Source organism: Sycon ciliatum, chromosome 9 (assembly GCF_964019385.1).
Source record: "Sycon ciliatum chromosome 9, ocSycCili1.1, whole genome shotgun sequence".
Taxonomy (NCBI): domain Eukaryota; kingdom Metazoa; phylum Porifera; class Calcarea; order Leucosolenida; family Sycettidae; genus Sycon; species Sycon ciliatum.
Genome location: NC_088651.1, coordinates 26,114,303 through 26,136,088, shown reverse-complemented (window position 1 = coordinate 26,136,088; position 21,786 = coordinate 26,114,303). Strand labels below are relative to the sequence as shown.

The 21,786-nt window shown below is 48.7% G+C and overlaps 3 protein-coding genes across 4 annotated transcripts; 1 reads left to right on the top strand and 2 right to left on the bottom strand.

The window, feature by feature from the left end:
• Window positions 1–3,165: 3,165 nt before the first annotated feature.
• LOC135824792 (uncharacterized) lies at window positions 3,166–8,516 on the top strand. 2 transcript variants are annotated; one of them, XM_065337494.1, is made up of 7 exons: window positions 3,166–4,036; window positions 4,213–4,858; window positions 5,050–5,294; window positions 5,502–6,019; window positions 6,201–6,345; window positions 6,506–7,179; window positions 7,356–8,516. In XM_065337494.1, the coding sequence occupies exons 1-7, from the start codon at window positions 3,610–3,612 to the stop codon at window positions 8,115–8,117; spliced, it is 3,417 nt and encodes a 1,138-aa protein (XP_065193566.1). In that variant the 5' UTR covers window positions 3,166–3,609; the 3' UTR covers window positions 8,118–8,516. The 2 variants fall into 2 exon arrangements, with proteins under 2 accessions (XP_065193566.1, XP_065193568.1); XM_065337496.1 differs by lacking the exon at window positions 3,166–4,036 and having other exon boundaries at window positions 4,682–4,858; window positions 5,079–5,294; window positions 7,356–8,514.
• Window positions 8,517–10,463: 1,947 nt separating this feature from the next.
• On the bottom strand, window positions 10,464–13,641 carry LOC135824390 (uncharacterized). Its single transcript, XM_065337122.1, has 5 exons — window positions 12,702–13,641; window positions 11,880–12,525; window positions 11,446–11,690; window positions 10,718–11,235; window positions 10,464–10,538 (listed from the first exon to the last, which is right to left on the bottom strand). Exons 1-5 carry the CDS (start codon window positions 13,126–13,128, stop codon window positions 10,464–10,466), a joined length of 1,911 nt encoding a protein of 636 aa, XP_065193194.1. The 5' UTR covers window positions 13,129–13,641.
• A 5,127-nt stretch (window positions 13,642–18,768) lies between these two features.
• On the bottom strand, window positions 18,769–19,851 carry LOC135824389 (uncharacterized). Its single transcript, XM_065337121.1, has one exon. It carries the CDS (start codon window positions 19,849–19,851, stop codon window positions 18,769–18,771), a length of 1,083 nt encoding a protein of 360 aa, XP_065193193.1.
• Between the last annotated feature and the right edge of the window lie 1,935 nt (window positions 19,852–21,786).

Sequence of the window (21,786 nt, the reverse complement as noted above, 5' to 3'; positions counted from 1 at the left end):
TCCCTTTTCACCATAATTTAATAGGCTCACCATCCGAGTTGAATTCTTCCTTATTCTTTTCTTTTCTTGCCAAAGTTGGCTATCACCCCTCTCTCGCACTTTGCCTGCCAATTAGTTATGGACCACAAGTTGAGTGTAATAATTTAATAAAACGTTCCTCTTTTATTATTTTTATTTATTTTATTTTAAAATAATCGACGTGGAGACAACAATTTTATAATAGCAATAAAGAGAACAAATTCTCCTGGTTCGCCAAACTACAACGAAGGCATAAAAGTTTACTAAAATTAATTTTCTTGTCACATGCATCAGTGGAAAGTCGTGACTGAAGAGTAACCATGCTAAACAATGATTTAAAATACATTCAATAATGTGTTTTACACACTTTTTTAAGAGAACAAAATAAAGTGCTAAATATGGAATGAGTGTTGTGAACCCTCTGGTTCCCTAAAGTGTCAGGAACGAACGACCCCACACGGCACGAGGTAAACAATTAATTATATTCTCAACAGTATATTTCACTTCCATTGACTAACTAAACAATGAATGAATGAACAACTGAATAACTAACACTAAAACCACCAGGTAGTTATAGGGTGAAAATGACAGCGTATATGAGAAAAGCATACACATACAACATATAACTACAGCGCACACAGCAAACCGTACCTAGCGCCTGTAGCGTATGCCACGTCGTAAACATCAGCGGTACGGCGAAGTCGGGATACAGCTGCATTAAAACGAACAACATATCACAAGCGAGAAGGCCTTTCACTGTCGAGAACTTGTGGTTTCACAACATTCTCCCCGCCAAAGGGCTTCTCACCGCCGTACAACAACTCACAAGTCAAACGATTTGGGGTATACTACGTGCCATCTTCTGCTGCAGTGGTGGCCATGGTAGAATATCACTAATGCCCACCACTTCGGCCGACTCGATTTCGCGGAGCTTGCCGCTGTGGGCTGTTGCACACGACACTGTCACCGATCCACTTCGACATGGGGCGGACGATGGACCAGACAACACACAACCGATATGCTTGCAGATCTTGGCTGTCACACATGACACCGTTACTGGGCCACTGCGTCGTGGGGCGGACGCTGGACCGGATAACATACATCTAATCTCCATGTTCCACACAGTCTAGCCGCTCACTTTTTCCGTGCTAACTTCTTCCATGCTAACCAGTATCGCCCTTTGCATGTCCTTAGCTTCTACGCCTTGCGCTTCTACGTCTTGCGCTTCTACGTCTTGCTCTCCTACGTCTTGCGTGTCTAAGTCTTGCGCTTCTACGTCTTGCGCTTCTATGTCTTGCGCTTCTACGTCTTGCGCCTCTACGTCTTGAGCCTCTACGTCTTGCGCCTCTACGTCTTGCGCCTCTACGTCTTGCGCCTCTACATCTTGAGCCTTTACGTCTTGCGCCTCTACGTCTTGCGGCTCTACGTTTTTTTGGATTAGATTGGATTGGGTTTTTATTTATAGTGGTGACTATAACAGACAATTGCCTAATAACAATAGACCCACTCGAGGGAAAGATGCAAAAAGATATGAATAATGAATATAATAGACTACCGGTATTGGATAGGTGATCATGTTCGCATTTTGCATAGCTGAAAGTCATAATTACTAGCGTGAAAAAGCAAGGCATTGGGGTACGTCGTTCGGCCGAGACTCCAGCTGCTTCTGAGCGTCTCCGACCGATGTCGCCATGCTCTGTACCGACGCAGTGGGCCTTGGATCTGATCCTCCCACTGGCTTCAAGTACTCTTCTGACCGCTGCTTGTCTGTAAGCAAAGTCTTACACGCCTTGTCCGACGTCCTTCCGGGCGAGACAAGCAAATCTCGCTTTGCTTCCTCATAAAATGTACTGACGGCGATGCGCTCGGCCATCTTCTTGAGCTTTTCGTTAAACTCTGCGCGGAGCGCACACTCTTGCCGTCTAGCACTGCGCTCTTCAAACTCCTCGCTCTGTCGGAGCCTCTTCTCCATGTAATCTCTCAACCTATCGCCTTCAAATCCTTACCGAATTTCGTTGTTGATAAAGCTGGCATCAAATATCCATAGTTCCTGTGCCATGCTCGCTTCGTATCCTGGCGTGGTCGCCAAATGTTGTGAACCCTCTGGTTCTCTTAAGAGAGCATGTCTGAGAATACCTTTGTATGTGTGCAAGTGGATCTCTCCGATTTCGCTCAAAATTTGCAGGTAGGTTCCCTTTGGGGTGTGGATGGATTGTGCAAAGCCCTTGAAAAGGTTGAAGGGAACCTTGAAATTTGCAGACCCCTCAAAATATCACATTATTTATGGGTCTAGAAACGAGTCACACCACAGCGTATACGAACAAGCTATGAACAAAACTCCATCAAGCCAACATTGCCTCACCTTAGAAGAGTTCCTGGAGAAGTTTTGCTTAGCCACGCCAGCATCGCAGAAGACGTGGTCCATCACCCCCTGACGCCACAAATGATCGTCTTGAAAATAGCCAATTTACAAGCGCTGGCAAAACAGCCAGCTACGGCCTCAATTGGCCAGAACTATACACCAGCAGATAGTAGAACACCTCTTCTAGCGCTGAGGACATGTCCCCCATCTTCCTTTTGGGGTTTTCTTGAAATAAACCTTTTTGAATTTTTCCACTCGACCATGCTGAAATACGGCCAAAGTCATACCTGCGCAGATAAGCTCGCCCCTCCGCGACGTCTCCTCAGCAATTTCTACTCCAACACTACTCTCAAGGCCGCAAAACAAAGTGTAGTGTGGACTCTGACAAGGAAAAGCAGCGATGAGCACTTGTCACTCCAAAAGACAAGCTTCTCCTTGCGCCACCAATAATTTTTTGTGCGACTGTTGATGCAAAAGTGACTGCAGGCCTGAGTGCAGTTTTGGAATTTTATTGCAAGATGCACAGTGAGATCGCTTGCTCTGTGACGTAGGATGACGCTTCCTTCATCACGATACGCGGCCATCGATCGCGAATGTGCCTGGAACGCTACTCGGAACAGACCATGATGGCAGAGGTAAGATGAGCTTCATTTCCTGCTTGAACTGCTGAGAACCCCACAAACTGTCCTAGGAGTGTTGCAATGGCAGCAAAGTAGTTAGTGCGGGGCGGGTTCTGGTGCACTTTTTGACCTTTGACCTTTGGGCCAAATAAGGCACACTGTGTCGGGCTCGTTTGGTCTGGCTCGGGGACTCCCCCAGGGTTTGACCTTTGACCTTTGGGTTAAATAAGGCACACTGTGTCGGGCGCGCTTGGTCTGGCCCCGGGACTCCCCCAGGGTTCGACCTTTGGCCCTGCCATGCCATAAATGTCATCATGTTCTTTTCCGTGGCGACCGTGCACTTGTGCACGTTCGGTGCATTCGCACCAGGGAGTAGTAAAATACGTACTACTCCCTGATTTGCACATCGTAGATGTGCAGTGAATGACATATTGCGCATGCGCGCATAAGTACGCGGAGCGTGCGACCTTCAGTGGCCCTGCGTGTGGAAAAGACGTATACACCAGGTGTACACGTGTCATTGTAGGGTGATATAGCCGACCTCATATACGCTGTACGGGGAGATTATTTCCTCAGTATGTTGTAGGCAGTGCTGGAGGTGACGTGACGATGGCGGAGCCAAGTGCAAAACGATCTAGGCAGCCCAGACAGCCCACCTCGAGTGCCGTGCGTGGGTTTTTGAAAAAGTTTTCTTTGCCAGGTTCAGGCACTGATCCTCTCGTCTTTTTCAGCAGCCATCATGACGAGCTCCGACAGGTTCTGCTCGAGGAGCTTCAGTCTCACCCTTTCAAGGTGGTTTTAGTTTTGAGGGTGGAGATGACACGAGAGTCGGCCACGGGTAGTACGTCTGCCGTCCCGTTTTTTAGAAGTAGACCGGCTCGGATCCTCAGCGAAGGGGACATTGATAGTGCAGTCAAGACGATGGTGGCGAGGATCACTGGTCTTATTGATAAGTGGATGCAGAACGGATCCAACTGGACCGTTTCTCGAGTGAGACAGCTGGATGTGTCGACAGCAAAGTACACTCCTCTTCGAGGTGAGTTTCTGTTCATCCGGCAGTGTTTGTTCGAAGCCTGTCGAATTTCTTGTGGAAAGTTGTAGATGTATGTTTTGTACCAGATGTACAGTTTTTCGTGATTGTCGAGAGGGTGTAGTTGTGATGTGGTGTTACTCTGAGCAAAGCCTTCGTTGTATTTTTGTGGTGTTCTGTAGGTGGTGCAGCTGCTATCCCGCCGAAATTAGAAAAAAAGAAGGCCATCATTAACGTAAAGAACAACGATGACAGGTGTTTGATGTGGGCGTTGTTGTCAGCGCTGCACCCCGTCGAACAGAATGCTGAGCGTGCATCCAAGTACACCCAGTATGTTGATGAGCTGCGGTTCGATGGTGTGATGTTCCCTGCAACGCTCCGTGATGTACCCAAAGTGGAGTTACAGAATGGTCTTGCAATCAATGTGTTTGGCTACGAGGGGAATCTGTACCCACTCTATCTCAGCGAGCGACAGGAGACTCCAATCAACCTCCTTCTTCATGACAACCACTTCACATGGATAAAAAACTTCAGTCGTGCATGTGAGAATAAGAACAAGCGGGCAACACACTACTGCTTGCGATGCCTCTCCGCACACAAAACAGCAGACTCCCTGCAGCATCACAGCGAGAGATGTCAGGTGATGAAGCCCGTGCCAGTCGTCATGCCCACAGCAAAGGACAGAATCCTCAAATATACAAATTTGAAGCACAGGATGGTGGCTCCATACATCATTTACGCTGATACGGAGGCCATCATTGAGCCGATGGAGGAACAGCATGGCAGCAGCACTGTACGCACAGCCCGTCATGTACCATGCAGCATCAGGTATGTTTTGTTGTTGGTGTTGTTTTTGACTAATGTTTGCTGTACTCATGCCTGCACAGTGCTTCCTGTTATTCCTTCTTGTCTTGTTCTCCCCTAATTGTGTTCGTGTTGTAGTATGTGCATTTTGTGTGATTCCATTTTTTTTAAAAATCACTCATTCTTACTTTCCTTCTTCTTTTATGCTCTTGTAGATATGCTGCCATCCGATCCAACGGTGAAGTCCGTGGCGAGTTTGACGACTGCAGTGAGAATGCCATTCACAACTTTTTCGACAGTCTCAAAGAGTTGGAAGGCAGTATCCAGGAGGATTTGGCTGATATCAAGCCAATTCGCATGACGGCAGAACTGGAGCTTGAGTTTCAGAACGCAGTCAACTGCTGGATATGTGATGAAGTACTTGGAGAAGATCGTGTTCGTGATCATGATCATCTCACTGGTAAGTATTATAATTTTTTGTTTATTTTTGTTGTTTTGCAGTTGTGTGTAGATATGCGCATGATGTGTATAGTGCATTTTCATGTCTTTGTAGCTGTTTGCATCTGTGTTTTATCATGGTGTATTGAATTGTATTGTCTGTGGTATCACCTTCACTGTAGATGTTTACCATGTTTGTGTATTCCCCTCTTTCTGAATATCTGCACAGGCAACTACCGCGGTGCTGCACACTACCAGTGTAATATTCAGCTAAGTATCTACCCAGATCGCCAGATCATTCCGGTTGTGTTTCACAACCTGAAAGGGTACGATGCTCACCACCTCATCGCCCACATTGGTATGACCGAGGTTGAAGAGGTGGAGTACGAGGACTCTAACCAGCGTAAGCGGATTAAGAAGGTTGGTGAGATCAGTGTCATCGCCAACAACATGGAGAAATATATTTCATTCAAGTGGCGTCAGTACCGCTTCATCGACTCCATGGCCTTCTTGAACTCCTCTCTTGACTCGTTGGTGAGCAACACCCCGGAAGATGCGCTCAAGCTTACTCGTACATTGGCCCATCATGACCTTCTCCTGCGTAAGGGTGTCTACCCCTACGAGTACATGGACTCCTTTGCTCGGTTTGATGAGACACAGCTGCCACCTAAATCAGCATTTGAGTCTAGTTTGACTGGAGAAGGTATCAGTGATGCCGACTATGCCCATGCTCAGAACGTATGGCAGGTAAGCAGCTTGTGCCTTCTGTATTGTGCTCTACTTATGACTTTGAATGCTGTTGTGATGTGCTCTACTCATTTTTTTGTACTCATTGCTCTCTATCTGTGGATGCTTGTGTGCATGTGTGTATGGATGCTTGCGTGTGTGTGTGTGTGTGTGCGTTGTTGTTTTGTTTTTCGTTTTGCAGACATTTGAGTGCAGTACAATGGAGACCTATCATGACCTCTATTTGCAAACAGATGTCTATCTTCTAGCAGATGTCTTTGAGCATTTCCGCAAGACGGCATACAAGACGTATGGGTTGGATCCAGCCCATTACCTTACTCTCCCAGGTATGTTCATCAGTCTTTGTTGTTGTCCAATGTATTCTCTCCTTTAGATGGTGTTCTCTGTTAGTATTCTTGTGCTTTCTTGTCGGTGTATTTATATACTTTTTGCATGGTGTATTGACTTTCGTGTTTGTGTTCTGGTGTGTTGTATGGTGTTATGTAGGATATGCATGGGATGCTCTACTACGGTTCACCCAGATTGAACTGCAGCTGCTCACGGATGTAGACATGCATCTGTTTGTCGAAGCCGGTCTACGTGGGGGCATCTCAATGGCGTCGCAGCGGTACGGCAAGGCCAACAACCCAACGATGGATCAGTACAATTCTGCCGAGCCCACATCATACCTGCTATACCTTGATGCCAACAACCTGTATGGCTGGGCTATGTGCCAGAGTATGCCGACATCCGAGTTTGCCTGGTGTGACAAGAACCTGTCCGAGATACTGGCACACCCTGTAGATTCGAGCACTGGGTTCATTGTGGAGTGTGATCTTGAGGTACCCTCTTCGCTGCACCACTACTTCAATGATTATCCACTCGCACCGGAAGTGATGAGAACATTCTCAGATAAGCTATCACCATACCAACAAGCACTTGTGGAGGAGCTCAAAGTGTCAGCCGTAGATGGAGTCAAGTTGACACCCAGTCTCCTACCCAAGTCCAAGTATGTGTTACACTACCGTACACTGCAGCTGTATTCGCGTCTGGGCATGGTGGTGACCGCTGTTCACAAGGTGTTGGGATTTCAGCAGAGTGCCTGGATGGCTCCCTACATCAATCTGAACACTGCACTTCGCACGAGGGCTACAACCGACTTTGAGAAGAGCTTTTACAAGGTAAATGCAACCGTTGTGTGCAGTCTTGTATGTTGTTGTTGTTGTTGTTGTTGTTGTTTTTGTCGCATGTATGGTGCAAGTGTGACGTGGAGTATGCTAATTGAAAAATATGCTGATGTGAAGGAATGGCATGATATGATTCTCATGTGTCATGTTTGCCTGTTTGTGTGCTGCAGCTGATGAACAACTCAGTCTTTGGCAAGACGATGGAGAACGTTCGTAATCGAATACGCATCGATCTCTTGCGAGAAGAAAGTGAGGAGCAGGTACTGAGGGCAGTGAGCAAGCCTACATATGTGCGGCACGACATTTTCCCGAACGGGCTTGTCGGAATAGAAAAGCAGTACACTGAGATCAAGCTCAACAAGCCGGTCTATGTGGGTATGTCGATACTAGACCTGTCAAAGGTACACATGTACTCCTTCTACTACGATGTGCTGAAGGAGCAGTATGGTAGCAGAATCCGGCTGTTGTACACCGACACCGACTCTGTTATTGTGCACATCACCACCGGTGATGTTTATGCAGAGATGGATCTGTCTCTGTATGACACCAGCAACTTTCCCACTGACCATCCTCAGTACACTTCTGCCAATAAGAAAGTGGTTGGCAAATTCAAAGATGAGCTTGGTGGGAAATCCATGGTGGAGTTTGTAGGTCTAAGATCGAAGATGTACTCCTACATCGGACAGGAATCGGCCAAACGGGCCAAGGGTGTGCGAAAGGCAGTCCTGGCAAATACCATCACCCACAAGGACTATGTAGATGCACTGCTCAGTCATCGTGTGTCTTCCAGGCCTATGACGGGTCTCCGATCACATTGCCACACAGTGTATGAGGAGGTAACCACCAAGGTGGCATTGTCTCCATTCGACTGCAAGCGGTACATACTGGATGATGGTATGGCCACACTTGCATATGGTCACAAGGACATTTAATGGACAGGACCCCACATTGAACATGTTTCATCATTTTCATACAAAAACTCCCCGCCGTTCTTCTGTCATTAATTCCTCCTATCTTGGCGTGTCGGGCCGGCTCCAACAATATACATTTTTTGTTAAATATTTCAGGCTTGTGCCTCAATCATATTGCAGGATATAGTGCATCGTGCGGTATAATAATCTTCATTGTATCATCAAATATTACCCTACACACTTTGGTTTGCAGTGTGTGCACAGCATAGTCCATATATCATCAAATTGATCAAGTTCAGTATCTGCGGGCATACATTTCCCCAGCTTGAGAAAATGCTTATATACTTGCGTAAATTTATGCTCACAATGATTACATTAAAATGAGATTAACTCTGCCACACATTATATTACCAGACACTGTTGTTGTTGTTGTCGTCGTCGTTGTTGGTGTTGTTGTTGTTGTTGTTGTTGGTTGTTGTTGGCTGTTGTTGGCTGTTGTTGGCTGTTGTCGGTTGTTGTTGGTTGTTGTTGTTGGTTGTTGTTGTTGGTTGTTGTTGTTGGTTGTTGTTGTTGGTTGTTGTTGTTGGTTGTTGTTGGTTGTTGTTGGTTGTTGTTGGTTGTTGTCGGTTGTTGTCGGTTGTTGTCAGTTGTTGTCGGTTGTTGATTGTTGTTGGTGGTTGTTGTTGGTTGTTGTTGTTGGTTGTTGTTGGTTGTTGTTGGTTGTTGTTGGCTGTTGTCGGTTGTTGTCGGTTGTTGTTGGTTGTTGTTGGTTGTTGTTGGCTGTTGTTGTTGGTTGTTGGTTGTTGTCGGTTGTTGTTGTTGGTTGTTGTTGTTGGTTGTTGTTGGTTGTTGTTGGTTGTTGTTGTTTGTTGTTGGTTGTTGTTGGTTGTTGTTGGTTGTTGTTGGTTGTTGTTGGTTGTTGTTGGTTGTTGTTGGTTGTTGTTGGTTGTTGTTGGTTGTTGTTGGTTGTTGTTGGTTGTTGTTGGTTGTTGTTGTTGTTTGTTGTCCCATGGGACAATGAAACTACAAAGGAAAGTGGCTACTGACGAGGCACCTGTGACCACGCCAATGCCTGAAACTGATGAAGCTGAGGAACGGAGGATCCTTGAGTTGGCCCTTAGCCGACTTGAGCGTGATTAACGCAGTGTTTACACTCTCCTCAGCAAATCCCATCAAATCGGAGCACATGTTGACGGGAGCTTAGAGTTGGCACTGCTCAGTAATGGCAAAATAATTTAAATGGCCGCCAAGACCTTGCTCAATAGGCGGAAGAGTCACCTGTATGCAATACGTTGTATATGTCGTGTGTGTGTGTATTGTATATGCATTGGGCTCGAGTAACTCAACAGCATTCGCTCAGTAACACTCAACACTCCCACCATCAAATGGGAATACACGTGTTGAAGCAAGCTTAGAATGAGCGTTACTTGGTAATAACAGAATGAACCCGATGACCTACATGTACGTAAACAGGTGGCTAAATCACTGGTACACAAATGCATTCGGCATGAGATAAGCATTAACTCACTCATCAACTGTAATATGTTCCATGCGGTCGCCAGGTGTGTGTCTCTGCTAGGTAAATGGACGGGATAAGGTATTATGTTCAGTTCATGTTCGAGTCCGTTGTAGTTTTGACAGAGATCGAGATGTCACGCTGGCTGCTGAATTGGATGACGGCAACGCAACCCAATAGTGGTCAGGAAGTTGGTCCACGAGCTGCTGTTGTCCAACGGAAAGATGATACTAGTGATAGTGACGAAGATGAACGCAGAAGAAAGTGTTAAATTTGTTCTCAGGAAGAGGAAGAGAGTGACGATATCATCCTTGCTCCTACCTGTCATGTTGAATCCAGGATTTCTGGGTTTTGTAGGATCGTTGCCACGCAAGCGTCGGTTCTGGTCGGCTCATGCTGATGGCGACGATGATGGTGTTTGGGAAAAAGAGATCTTGGGGATATGGAGTAGACTTGGACAAGACTTCCAAGGTGTCGAAGATGAGAGGTTCATCGAAAAGTTTCGAGTGACCAAATGCACATTTCTGGCTGTGCACGATTTGGTCAAAGATACCATTGATTGTCAGACGACGCACTTGCGCAAGTGATCTCTGGGAAAAAACGTCTTGCAATATTCCTCCAATGGATGGCTCATGCCGAGGAATTCCAGCAGTTGGCAAAAGAGTATCGCATTGATACTTCTACAGTCCATAGCATCGTGCAAGCGTGTGTATCTACATTCCGGCAACTTGCCCCTAAGTTCATTGTCTTTCCCCAAGACCAGCTCAATGTAGCTGACGTTGTCTCCGGCTTTAAATCTCTGTGCCACCTACCTGGCTGTGCTGGTGCCATTGACGGCACTTTCATGATTTTCATGTTTGTAGAAGATAGACATCTGTTTGCAAATAGAGGTCATGATAGGTCTCCATTGTACTGCACTCAAATGTCTGCAAAACGAAAAACAAAACAACAACGCACACACACACACACACGCAAGCATCCATACACACATGCACACAAGCATCCACAGATAGAGAGCAATGAGTACAAAAAAATGAGTAGAGCACATCACAACAGCATTCAAAGTCATAAGTAGAGCACAATACAGAAGGCACAAGCTGCTTACCTGCCATACGTTCTGAGCATGGGCATAGTCGGCATCACTGATACCTTCTCCAGTCAAACTAGACTCAAATGCTGATTTAGGTGGCAGCTGTGTCTCATCAAACCGAGCAAAGGAGTCCATGTACTCGTAGGGGTAGACACCCTTACGCAGGAGAAGGTCATGATGGGCCAATGTACGAGTAAGCTTGAGCGCATCTTCCGGGGTGTTGCTCACCAACGAGTCAAGAGAGGAGTTCAAGAAGGCCATGGAGTCGATGAAGCGGTACTGACGCCACTTGAATGAAATATATTTCTCCATGTTGTTGGCGATGACACTGATCTCACCAACCTTCTTAATCCGCTTACGCTGGTTAGAGTCCTCGTACTCCACCTCTTCAACCTCGGTCATACCAATGTGGGCGATGAGGTGGTGAGCATCGTACCCTTTCAGGTTGTGAAACACAACCGGAATGATCTGGCGATCTGGGTAGATACTCAGCTGAATATTACACTGGTAGTGTGCAGCACCGCGGTAGTTGCCTGTGCAGATATTCAGAAAGAGGGGAATACACAAACATGGTAAACATCTACAGTGAAGGTGATACCACAGACAATACAATTCAATACACCATGATAAAACACAGATGCAAACAGCTACAAAGACATGAAAATGCACTATACACATTTCATACGCATATCTACACACAACTGCAAAACAACAAAAAATAAACAAAAAATTATAATACTTACCAGTGAGATGATCATGATCACGAACACGATCTTCTCCAAGTACTTCATCACATATCCAGCAGTTGACTGCGTTCTGAAACTCAAGCTCCAGTTCTGCCGTCATGCGAATTGGCTTGATATCAGCCAAATCCTCCTGGATACTGCCTTCCAACTCTTTGAGACTGTCGAAAAAGTTGTGAATGGCATTCTCACTGCAGTCGTCAAACTCGCCACGGACTTCACCGTTGGATCGGATGGCAGCATATCTACAAGAGCATAAAAGAAGAAGGAAAGTAAGAATAAGTGATTTTGAAAAAATGGAATCACACAAAATGCACATACTACAACACGAACACAATTAGGGGAGAACAAGACAAGAAGGAATAACAGGAAGCACTGTGCAGGCATGAGTACAGCAAACATTAGTCAAAAACAACACCAACAACAAAACATACCTGATGCTGCATGGTACATGACGGGCTGTGCGTACAGTGCTGCTGCCATGCTGTTCCTCCATCGGCTCAATGATGGCCTCCGTATCAGCGTAAATGATGTATGGAGCCACCATCCTGTGCTTCAAATTTGTATATTTGAGGATTCTGTCCTTTGCTGTGGGCATGACGACTGGCACGGGCTTCATCACCTGACATCTCTCGCTGTGATGCTGCAGGGAGTCTGCTGTTTTGTGTGCGGAGAGGCATCGCAAGCAGTAGTGTGTTGCCCGCTTGTTCTTATTCTCACATGCACGACTGAAGTTTTTTATCCATGTGAAGTGGTTGTCATGAAGAAGGAGGTTGATTGGAGTCTCCTGTCGCTCGCTGAGATAGAGTGGGTACAGATTCCCCTCGTAGCCAAACACATTGATTGCAAGACCATTCTGTAACTCCACTTTGGGTACATCACGGAGCGTTGCAGGGAACATCACACCATCGAACCGCAGCTCATCAACATACTGGGTGTACTTGGATGCACGCTCAGCATTCTGTTCGACGGGGTGCAGCGCTGACAACAACGCCCACATCAAACACCTGTCATCGTTGTTCTTTACGTTAATGATGGCCTTCTTTTTTTCTAATTTCGGCGGGATAGCAGCTGCACCACCTACAGAACACCACAAAAATACAACGAAGGCTTTGCTCAGAGTAACACCACATCACAACTACACCCTCTCGACAATCACGAAAAACTGTACATCTGGTACAAAACATACATCTACAACTTTCCACAAGAAATTCGACAGGCTTCGAACAAACACTGCCGGATGAACAGAAACTCACCTCGAAGAGGAGTGTACTTTGCTGTCGACACATCCAGCTGTCTCACTCGAGAAACGGTCCAGTTGGATCCGTTCTGCATCCACTTATCAATAAGACCAGTGATCCTCGCCACCATCGTCTTGACTGCACTATCAATGTCCCCTTCGCTGAGGATCCGAGCCGGTCTACTTCTAAAAAACGGGACGGCAGACGTACTACCCGTGGCCGACTCTCGTGTCATCTCCACCCTCAAAACTAAAACCACCTTGAAAGGGTGAGACTGAAGCTCCTCGAGCAGAACCTGTCGGAGCTCGTCATGATGGCTGCTGAAAAAGACGAGAGGATCAGTGCCTGAACCTGGCAAAGAAAACTTTTTCAAAAACCCACGCACGGCACTCGAGGTGGGCTGTCTGGGCTGCCTAGATCGTTTTGCACTTGGCTCCGCCATCGTCACGTCACCTCCAGCACTGCCTACAACATACTGAGGAAATAATCTCCCCGTACAGCGTATATGAGGTCGGCTATATCACCCTACAATGACACGTGTACACCTGGTGTATACGTCTTTTCCACACGCAGGGCCACTGAAGGTCGCACGCTCCGCGTACTTATGCGCGCATGCGCAATATGTCATTCACTGCACATCTACGATGTGCAAATCAGGGAGTAGTACGTATTTTACTACTCCCTGGTGCGAATGCACCGAACGTGCACAAGTGCACGGTCGCCACGGAAAAGAACATGATGACATTTATGGCATGGCAGGGCCAAAGGTCGAACCCTGGGGGAGTCCCGGGGCCAGACCAAGCGCGCCCGACACAGTGTGCCTTATTTAACCCAAAGGTCAAAGGTCAAACCCTGGGGGAGTCCCCGAGCCAGACCAAACGAGCCCGACACAGTGTGCCTTATTTGGCCCAAAGGTCAAAGGTCAAAAAGTGCACCAGAACCCGCCCCGCACTAACTACTCAGCAAGCCGTTGAAATATGCCCCGTACAGCATGGAGAGTTATTCGTCTTTCACACTTACCTCCTGCAATCCCGAACATAGTCCAACAGTAAAAGTCCCTTGTTTTCATGTCGATGCTCGACAAAAGCGGCTAGCTCGGTTCCTTTGTGTTGACTGGCACGCGAGCAGCACTGCTTGCACGCACTTGCCGCGTGAACTGCATGAGAGATTTCTTACGTCATAAAGAGTGTGATTTCATCATCAATTCACTGGCCTTCGACCCACAATTGTACATGGTCAGGAAAAGTCCCGGTTCGTAGGCCTACGACACGGTTCCTGAGCGCAGTAACAACACAAGTGTGATCACATCCAGACCAACGGGCGTTCAAGGCGAGTACCAAGCGCACTTGACAAAGGTGACTCTGAAATCTCGTGAGCCGTGGGCCACGCGACTTGGCATTCTTGCGTCACAAGGCACGTGATTTCACGGTGCATCTTGCAATAAAATTTAAAAACTGCGCTCAAGCCTGCACTGGCTTCAGTCACTTTTGCATCAACAGTCGCACAAAATATTATTGGTGGCGCAAGGAGAAGCTTGTCGTTTGGAGTGACAAGTGATCACCGCTGCTTTTCCTTGTCAGAGTTCACACTACACTTTGTTCTGCGGCCTTGGGAGTAGTGTTGGAGTAGAAATTGCTGAGGAGACGTCGCGGAGGGGCGAGCTTTCCTGCGCAGGTATGACTTTGGCCGTATTTCAGCATGGTCGAGTGGAAAAATTCACAACGAAGAGTTTTTGAGCTGATCGAACGGATTCCATCTCCTAAACTCAGGGAGGGCGAAATTTCTGCGCTAGCTGCTGCTTGCGGAAAATGGTGAAGAAATCGTCTCCAGTTAGACTCGTGATGGCGATAGCGAGGAGAACCTGGACGACATCGATCCAGCCAATCGAAGTATGGAGATACTAGCTGTTTCTGGGCCTCACGCAAAGGGAACACGCACAGCAGAGCTCATACGTTTGCAGCAAGTTCACAAGGAAAAAGGCTTAAAGCGCAGTGTGAAAACTGTTTTGAATTGAAGTCCTTGGCGATGAAGTGCTACTGAATGCCAGGCGAATGAGCGAGCAGATCGAGTAGCCCCCACTCGAGACTTTCCTCGCTTGACAGCTAGCTGCAAGGGATTGTACGTGGTGCCGATATTTCACTTGCTGATCAGCACCAAGCAGACACTGCAGCACGCCAGCACACTACTCAGTATGCGCTTACTATGAACAGTGGAGCAGTTTGAAAGGCTGTGTTCTGGCTTGTTTCTGAACAGTTGTACTAGATTCACCCTTCAAAAGGTGCCATCTCAACTGGAGTCAGGTTTCCTTCTGGTGTGTAGCGAAAGAGCATGCCAGTACATGTATTCAACCCCAGAATGTGCTGAGTGATGAGCAAACAAATTTCATGCACAACTGTGCATGGCCACTACAGCCTGAAGCACAAAGGAGCCACAACAAGCCTGCCCCCAGATGCCTACCTTGTCATGTCACCTAAACAAAAATCATCCATGTCTCTTCCTTGTGTCTGGTGGATCTCTCTTCATTTCTTTCCTGTGATAATAATTTTTTTTGGATTTTTTTAACACAATACCCTGGTGTGTTTGAGATACTTTTAATACCACTATGAGTTTACCCACACCTGTAATATTTTGTTTCCTGACCTCCCATGCCCAGTAGAAGCTGAAAATGGGAAAAAATCATTTTGTGAAATTTCACCCTAAGCCTGGTTTTCGCAGATTCTGGGCCAAATGGTCACGCGGTGCAAACCTCTAACTAAAGACCACCTGCCACTAAAAACCACTTTTCCGGGCACCAAGGGGTGGTCGTTAGTTACAGGTTTTACTGTACACGTTTCCTCTGCTTACAAAAATCAGGCTTAAGCAAACGAATACAAACAGCCTCAAGTACTTTCAGCTGACTACGGATATGCACTTCCAGATCAGAAACACTGTTATCTAGCCAGGTCTCGGAAACGGCTAGTATATCCAGCTGCTGTTCTATCATTATACTTTCAACTTCACACAGTTTGTGGCATAGACTGCGTAATAATTATGCTATATTGATGTGGCCAATGTTAAGTGTACTACTGTGCTGGGTCAGGTGGTGGGTGTATGGGTGAAACGGGGCGGCATGTGGATTAAGCTTCATGCTGATCCGATTGGTGTGTTGAGCATGCGGGTTCAAGGGGAGTGGGTCGGTGGTTTGAGCCATTATGCTTTAACGGGTTTAGGACCCCAGGCCTCTGTACCAAATCGCCACACTCTCACAGTACGGCCAACTTCGTCAGGCCAGAACGATTCTTCCGCGACCTTCTTGGCGTCCGTGACCAAGACTGTAATACGAGCAGAGGCTGTTCTAAAGTGCATGGAGGTGTACACGTCGCTTTGTACTACAGATACACCTTGTGCCTCGCAGTGTTCAGCTATTGAATCCGCATCGCAGTCGGGGTCAACATTTCCAATGTAGTACACCGTCACGCAGGGTCGTCCTACGAGTCCAGGTGCACTCTTGGGTGTGTTCGGTGCTGTGTACCATGATGTCTCCTCCCTACGGTGGTTTTGCTTTTGCGAACGTTTGTCATGGCCAGGTGCATGCGGCCTTGGTGGCTGACTTGCGGAGTCTACGTACGAATTTTCTACAATGTGCTGTGCAGCTGGGCCTTGTGTTTGTACCGGTGCATGTGACAATGTCGGAATCTCTCAGCTGTACATTTCATATCTTTCTTCGTCTCTAGCCCTGATTTCAGTTCCCTTACTACCCCGGTAAGTTCGGAGAGTTCGGCGCAATCGCTAGCTACATCAGGGTTAGCATGACTCACAAGAGCCGAGTCCTTGGATCCTCTCAGTAGGGCAATCAGCATTGGCCTTTTCGCCTTTCTGGGGAACTCCAGTCCCAGTCGCTGGATGAGCTCGATGAGCTCGTCATCAGTGAGCACGGCGATGTCCGTATTGGGGTCGAGGGCCTAGTGCCCCGGGAAACCGAAAAAAGGAGTAAAGGTCAGGAGCTCGCAAACTTGCATCCACCCTGACAGGTAAAAATTGTAATCATGCAAGGTATGGCAACGGAAAATAAAATTATGGAGATCGATACGCGCCTGGTTCGATCGTGAGCAGAGTACGAAAATAGCACACATTCAAACTGTGCAACAGAAGCAGAAGAGGAAATCGAAAATGAACACTGTCGTTCAGTGAAGTGGTTCTGTCCAAGGGTGCTCGCACCCGAGGGGGTGACAGCGCCCCTAGTCAGACAATACAAGGCAAACGAAATATAATTTAGCTGAGTCACAGCGCTGGACTGCGAAACGAAAACCGGTGAGTATGTAAATATTAATTGGTCGTACCTGCTGTACAAAGTAACAATTGCTCAAATTCATAACGCAATTTCAAACTAGCACTCGTAGAATTGTAGTTTGAATGTGCCACTCGATTATAGTAAAAACGACAAAGAGATACTGTTCTAAACATTTCTCTCCCTTCTCACTGTGCCGAAATTCACAGTGACCAAAAAATAGGAAAATTGAATATTGTTCTGAAATAGGCAAACAAGGAGCTACTCACAGAACAGCTTGCAAAGACGCACGATTGGGCGGGTGTAGGTCTTGCCGCCCACCTTGACCTTCACAAATCGCACGTGTCCGTTTGGACAAGGGTGCACTTCGGTGACACGACCCATTGGCCAAGTGCCCCGTGGGTTGTCTTGGGATGTCAATAGAACGATGTCGTCGATCTTGAGGTCTGTCTCGACCGTCCTTCACTTGACTCGCCGGTTCAGCTCTGGCACGTCTTACTGCATCCATCTCCGCCAAAAGTGCAGCATGAGTTCTTGCACTGCACACCAGCGTTGCCGAGGGTTGAACTCGCTCTCGTCCACTCCTGCAGGTGCAAACCGAGTACCGACCCGGCTGTACAGGAAATGGTTGGGCGTTAGTGGAGTCGGGTCACGACCATCTGCCGACATGTAGGACAGGGGCCGTGAGTTCATGAGCGCCTCTGCGCCGACAATGGCAGACAAAAGCTCCTCGTCTGTGACCTCCGTGTTCTTCAGAATCGGCGAGATAGCACGCTTTGCCGATTTTACTAACGCCTCATGCACTCCGCGGAATGTGGTACTGCTGGAGGGTTGAAACGCCAGCTAGTCTGCTGGTCCGCTGTCTGCCGCTGAATCGCCTCTGCATCAAGCTGCTTGACTAGCTGAGCAAGCTCATTGGTGAAGCCGACGAAATTCGTGCCATTGTCGGAGATGACGTCGATCGGTACTCACCGTTGATTGGTGAAGCGTACGTACGCCTGCAGAAACGAGTCCGTTGTCAAGGCGTATGACAGCGCGAGATGCACTGCTCTCGTCTGCAAGCAGGTGAACAAGCACGGATACCGCTTGTGTTGTGTCTGGCCGCGACCCGGCTTCGTCATAAAAAAGTCCGGCGTAGTCTACAGAGACTCGGCTGAATGCGCGTAGCGGCAGGCTAACTCGGACCCAAGGTAGTGACGCCCATCACCTGCATTGCCGGCTTCGTACGGTTCCGGGCGCTCCTCGCACACTTGGCTTCCCAAGCTCGCACCTCTTCGCGGCCAGCGACGATCCAGTAGCGTTATGAGAGTTCGCCTAGCGCGTGGCTGACACGGAACGCGTGATATCCTCGTTCGTGACATGCCTTGACAATCAGCTGTGTCACATGATCTCCTCGTGGTAGGACGATCGGATTGCATTGTTCTGCAGTCAAGAAATCAGCATGCCGTAGTCGACTTCCGACGCGTAGAAGGCCAGCGTCGTCAATCATTGGCTTGAGCGAGACCAGCTTGCAGGTTGCATTGATCGGCTTGCCTGCCTTAACTGCATCATACTCTGGTAGCGACTGTTGCTGCGCTCACTTGTTGTAAAACTCATCAGAGTCCCGGATTGCCTGTGCCGATAATTCGTCAAACTCTCGCTTTGCGGGTGGAAACGAGCAATTCGTAGAGAATCGCACACAGCAAACATGAATACGGCACAATCGTACCTAGTCGGAGTAGCGGCTTGGCTCATGACGATTCAGCTCGCCGTGGCATTGGTCGACGGTCACCGCAGCCAGCTCTATGGACTCGTCCGTTGGTGGGTTGACTTTCTTCAACTCCAGAGTTGACGGACGGGGTTCAGTTCCGGCTGAACTGGCCGTTCACTTTTAGCGGCACCGAAGAAGCCAGGGCGGTTCCACCATAAACTGCTTCCCGCCAACTCTTGCATTGACATTCCTCGAGAGACCAGGTCGGCTTGATTGAGCACGGTGGGCACATACCGCCACTGGGTAGGATTGGTTTGCCGTTGAATCTCGCCCACTCGACTAGCCACAAACTGCTTGAAGGTGCGGCTGTGATTGGTGATCCAGTGCAGAACGTTGCTGCTGTCCGACCATAGCGTCGTTGTTCGGGGGTCGAGGTTCAGTGACTCGGCGGATGATATGGCGAGCGTTGCTCCGGTTGTCGCCGCCATTAGCTCAAGACGCGGAACGCTGACAGCAGTCACTGGTGCCTCACGGACCTTGCTTGGGACGAACCGTGCTGTCGGTTTTCCAGTGCCATAGTGACTGACAAGACACGCGACTGCTCCGTATGCTATCTTGGACGCATCTGAGAACACGTGAAGCTGGCTGCTGATCGCTGTGCGCGCCGTGGCCGTCAGGCAGTGTGGTACACGTAATGTTGATAGCTCCGTCACCGGCTCAAGCCAACCAAGAACCTTCTTGGCGATTGCTGGGGGCAGTGGCTCATCCCATGCTGCTCCCCAAAGCCACATTTCTTGCAGCAGGATCCTTGCTTGCACGAGGTTCGGTGCGAGGAGTCCAAGTGGATCAAATAAACTTGCTGTTGCACTGAGAAACGCGCGCTTTGTTGGATTAGAGCCGATCTCCGATAGCTGCAGTTCGAATGTGAACTGATCCTCATTCGCAAGCCAGCGGATTCCCAGTGGCTTGACATTCGGCAGCTCTCCCTTCGTGAGGTTGCTCTCCTTAGTTCGATCCTCCTCCGGGATGGTCTGCAGTACTGCCGCGGAGTTGCTCAGCCATTTGCGAGGGTGCATACTGGCTTTGTGCCACAACGCCAACAGCTGCCTTACGAGCTCAACGCCTTCCTCATCGCTTCGAACAGAGTCCATGGAGGCATCCATGTACGTTGGCTCAAGGACCGTTTTCGCTGCGTGAGAATAGGGCATTGTGCCTTGTCACGTGTACTGCGCTAGGAAAGGCGACGCGTTCACACAAAAGACCACCCGGTTGAACTCAAATGTGGTCGGTTCCTGTTAATTATCCCGCCACAGAAAGCGATGGAAGGGCCTTTTCTCCGGAGCCGGGGATATCTGGAGATATATCTTCTGGATGTCGCAGATGATGGCGACCTTGTTCTGCCGGTAGCGCAGGAGTCCCTACGGCAGCGATCGCTGCAGCTTGGGAGCAGCACTGATAACATCGTACAGTGCTACACCTTTGCTGATGCCAGCTGCGTCGAAAACCACACATGTCTTTGTGGTGGCCTTATCTTCACGGATGATGGTGAAGTGGTGAAGGTACAATTCATTTACAGAACCTCCACACTCTTTGTCTGGCACTCGTCGAATGTACACGTTAGCTAGGTAATTGCGGATGACACCACTGTACGCTGTTGCTGCCGCTGAGTCACGTCGTAGCCGCTTTTCCAAGCTGTGCAGATGGCCGAGTGCCTTCGCTGGGCTTTCAGGCATGACTGGACGTTTTGATTTCCAGGGTATGCCAACGCAGTAGCAGTGTCCGTCACCTTCAACGACGCTGCAATTTTCTGCTCTGCCGCCTTGTCGTCGTGTGACATGAATTTCGTAGTGCTGCTGTTCACTTCTTCGATTTCCCACAGGCGCTTCAAGCTGTTCTGTAGGTCACCGTCGCTGAACATTGTGAAGCAGCAGCTCGCCGCTGGGTGTGCTGGTTGTACTTGGCCGATGCAGGTCCAAGCTAATGCCGTCCGACGCGCCTTGGGCTCATGACTGTTACCCGAGAGCTCTTCATGCGCCATGTGAAGCTCCGGATAGTCGGCACCGATAAGCACGTCAATGTGGCGTTTCGACGGTAGCGGTGGAAACTCAACGTTTGCTAGATTTGCCTATTGCTTTCCCAGGTGGTGCCAGTCTACAACCTCTATGTTGCCTTTTGGCTGCTCGATTGTGCATGCATTAAGAGTCGTCGATGTGGCTCCGTCAATACTTCGCAGAATGCACGATACTGGTACGGTGTGAATGGTTTCTTGCTGTCCATTCAGCTTGCTGATTGTCAGCGACATGCTTGATCCCACCAGGCCGAGTTCAGCCGTAACATTGCTCGCTATGAAGGAGCGCGTGCTGGCGTCGTCCAGCAGTGTGTTGACAGTTAGCGACCGCTTTCCGTTGGATAGCTGAACGGTAACTGTCCGAATTGACGTCACCGTCCGTACGATCCGCTACTCTCCCTTCGTGCTGTTTCCGAGGGAGACAGCACTGAAGTTCTCCGGCAGCATGGCTCTAGTCTCTCCGGAGGCGTGGGTTGACGACGCTGGAGGCGGTTGACGGGGCTTAGTGTGCAGCCGGCGATGGTGATGCTTCGTGCATCCGTCGATACCGCACTCCCGGTCCCGTGGGCAATCCTTGCCGCTGTGCCCAGTCGCAAGGCATCTATATCATGACTTGCTTTGCTTCGCGCTGCCCAGCGCTGGCTTACAGCTTGTTTCTGAAACTCCGGGCAGCGCCAGATTGGGTGCTCGCTGCCATTGCAACATTCGTACATGGACCTTGCGGGTGGCATGTTGCCGCTGGTGTTTGTAGATGTCACAAACGTGGTCGTGCGCGGCTGCACCGCGTCATGTGCTGTTGCCGTCCGAGTCGGCTGATTTCGACTTGTCTCGCTGGTTGACAATTGGCTCCTGACGTGATGCTGCTTGCTGATGCCTTTGACAGTTCCTGTGGCGACAGCAAGAACGTCTGCCTCGGCATCCAGCCACTCCAGCAGCACCCCCACCGATTCGTCTTTTTGATGGTGTACTATCCAGCTTCGATACTGTACCAACAAGTTTACCGGCAGCTTCTGCAGGATCCGCTGGTAGAGAATGCCTGCACCTAGCTCGGTGTGCATACCGGCATCCTTTAACG

Excerpts from the sequence above, each read along its gene's own strand:
- LOC135824792 (XM_065337494.1), top strand. The coding sequence starts at position 3,610 with ATGGCGGAGCCAAGTGCAAAACGATCTAGGCAGCCCAGACAGCCCACC. Across the intron at positions 5,295-5,501 it reads TGATCATGATCATCTCACTG|GCAACTACCGCGGTGCTGCA; the intron begins GTAAGTATTATA and ends ATATCTGCACAG. Across the intron at positions 6,346-6,505 it reads CCATTACCTTACTCTCCCAG|GATATGCATGGGATGCTCTA; the intron begins GTATGTTCATCA and ends GGTGTTATGTAG.
- LOC135824389 (XM_065337121.1), bottom strand. The coding sequence starts at position 19,851 with ATGCCCTATTCTCACGCAGCGAAAACGGTCCTTGAGCCAACGTACATG.
- LOC135824390 (XM_065337122.1), bottom strand. The coding sequence starts at position 13,128 with ATGGCGGAGCCAAGTGCAAAACGATCTAGGCAGCCCAGACAGCCCACC. Across the intron at positions 12,526-12,701 it reads AAAGTACACTCCTCTTCGAG|GTGGTGCAGCTGCTATCCCG; the intron begins GTGAGTTTCTGT and ends GGTGTTCTGTAG. Across the intron at positions 11,691-11,879 it reads CATGTACCATGCAGCATCAG|ATATGCTGCCATCCGATCCA; the intron begins GTATGTTTTGTT and ends ATGCTCTTGTAG.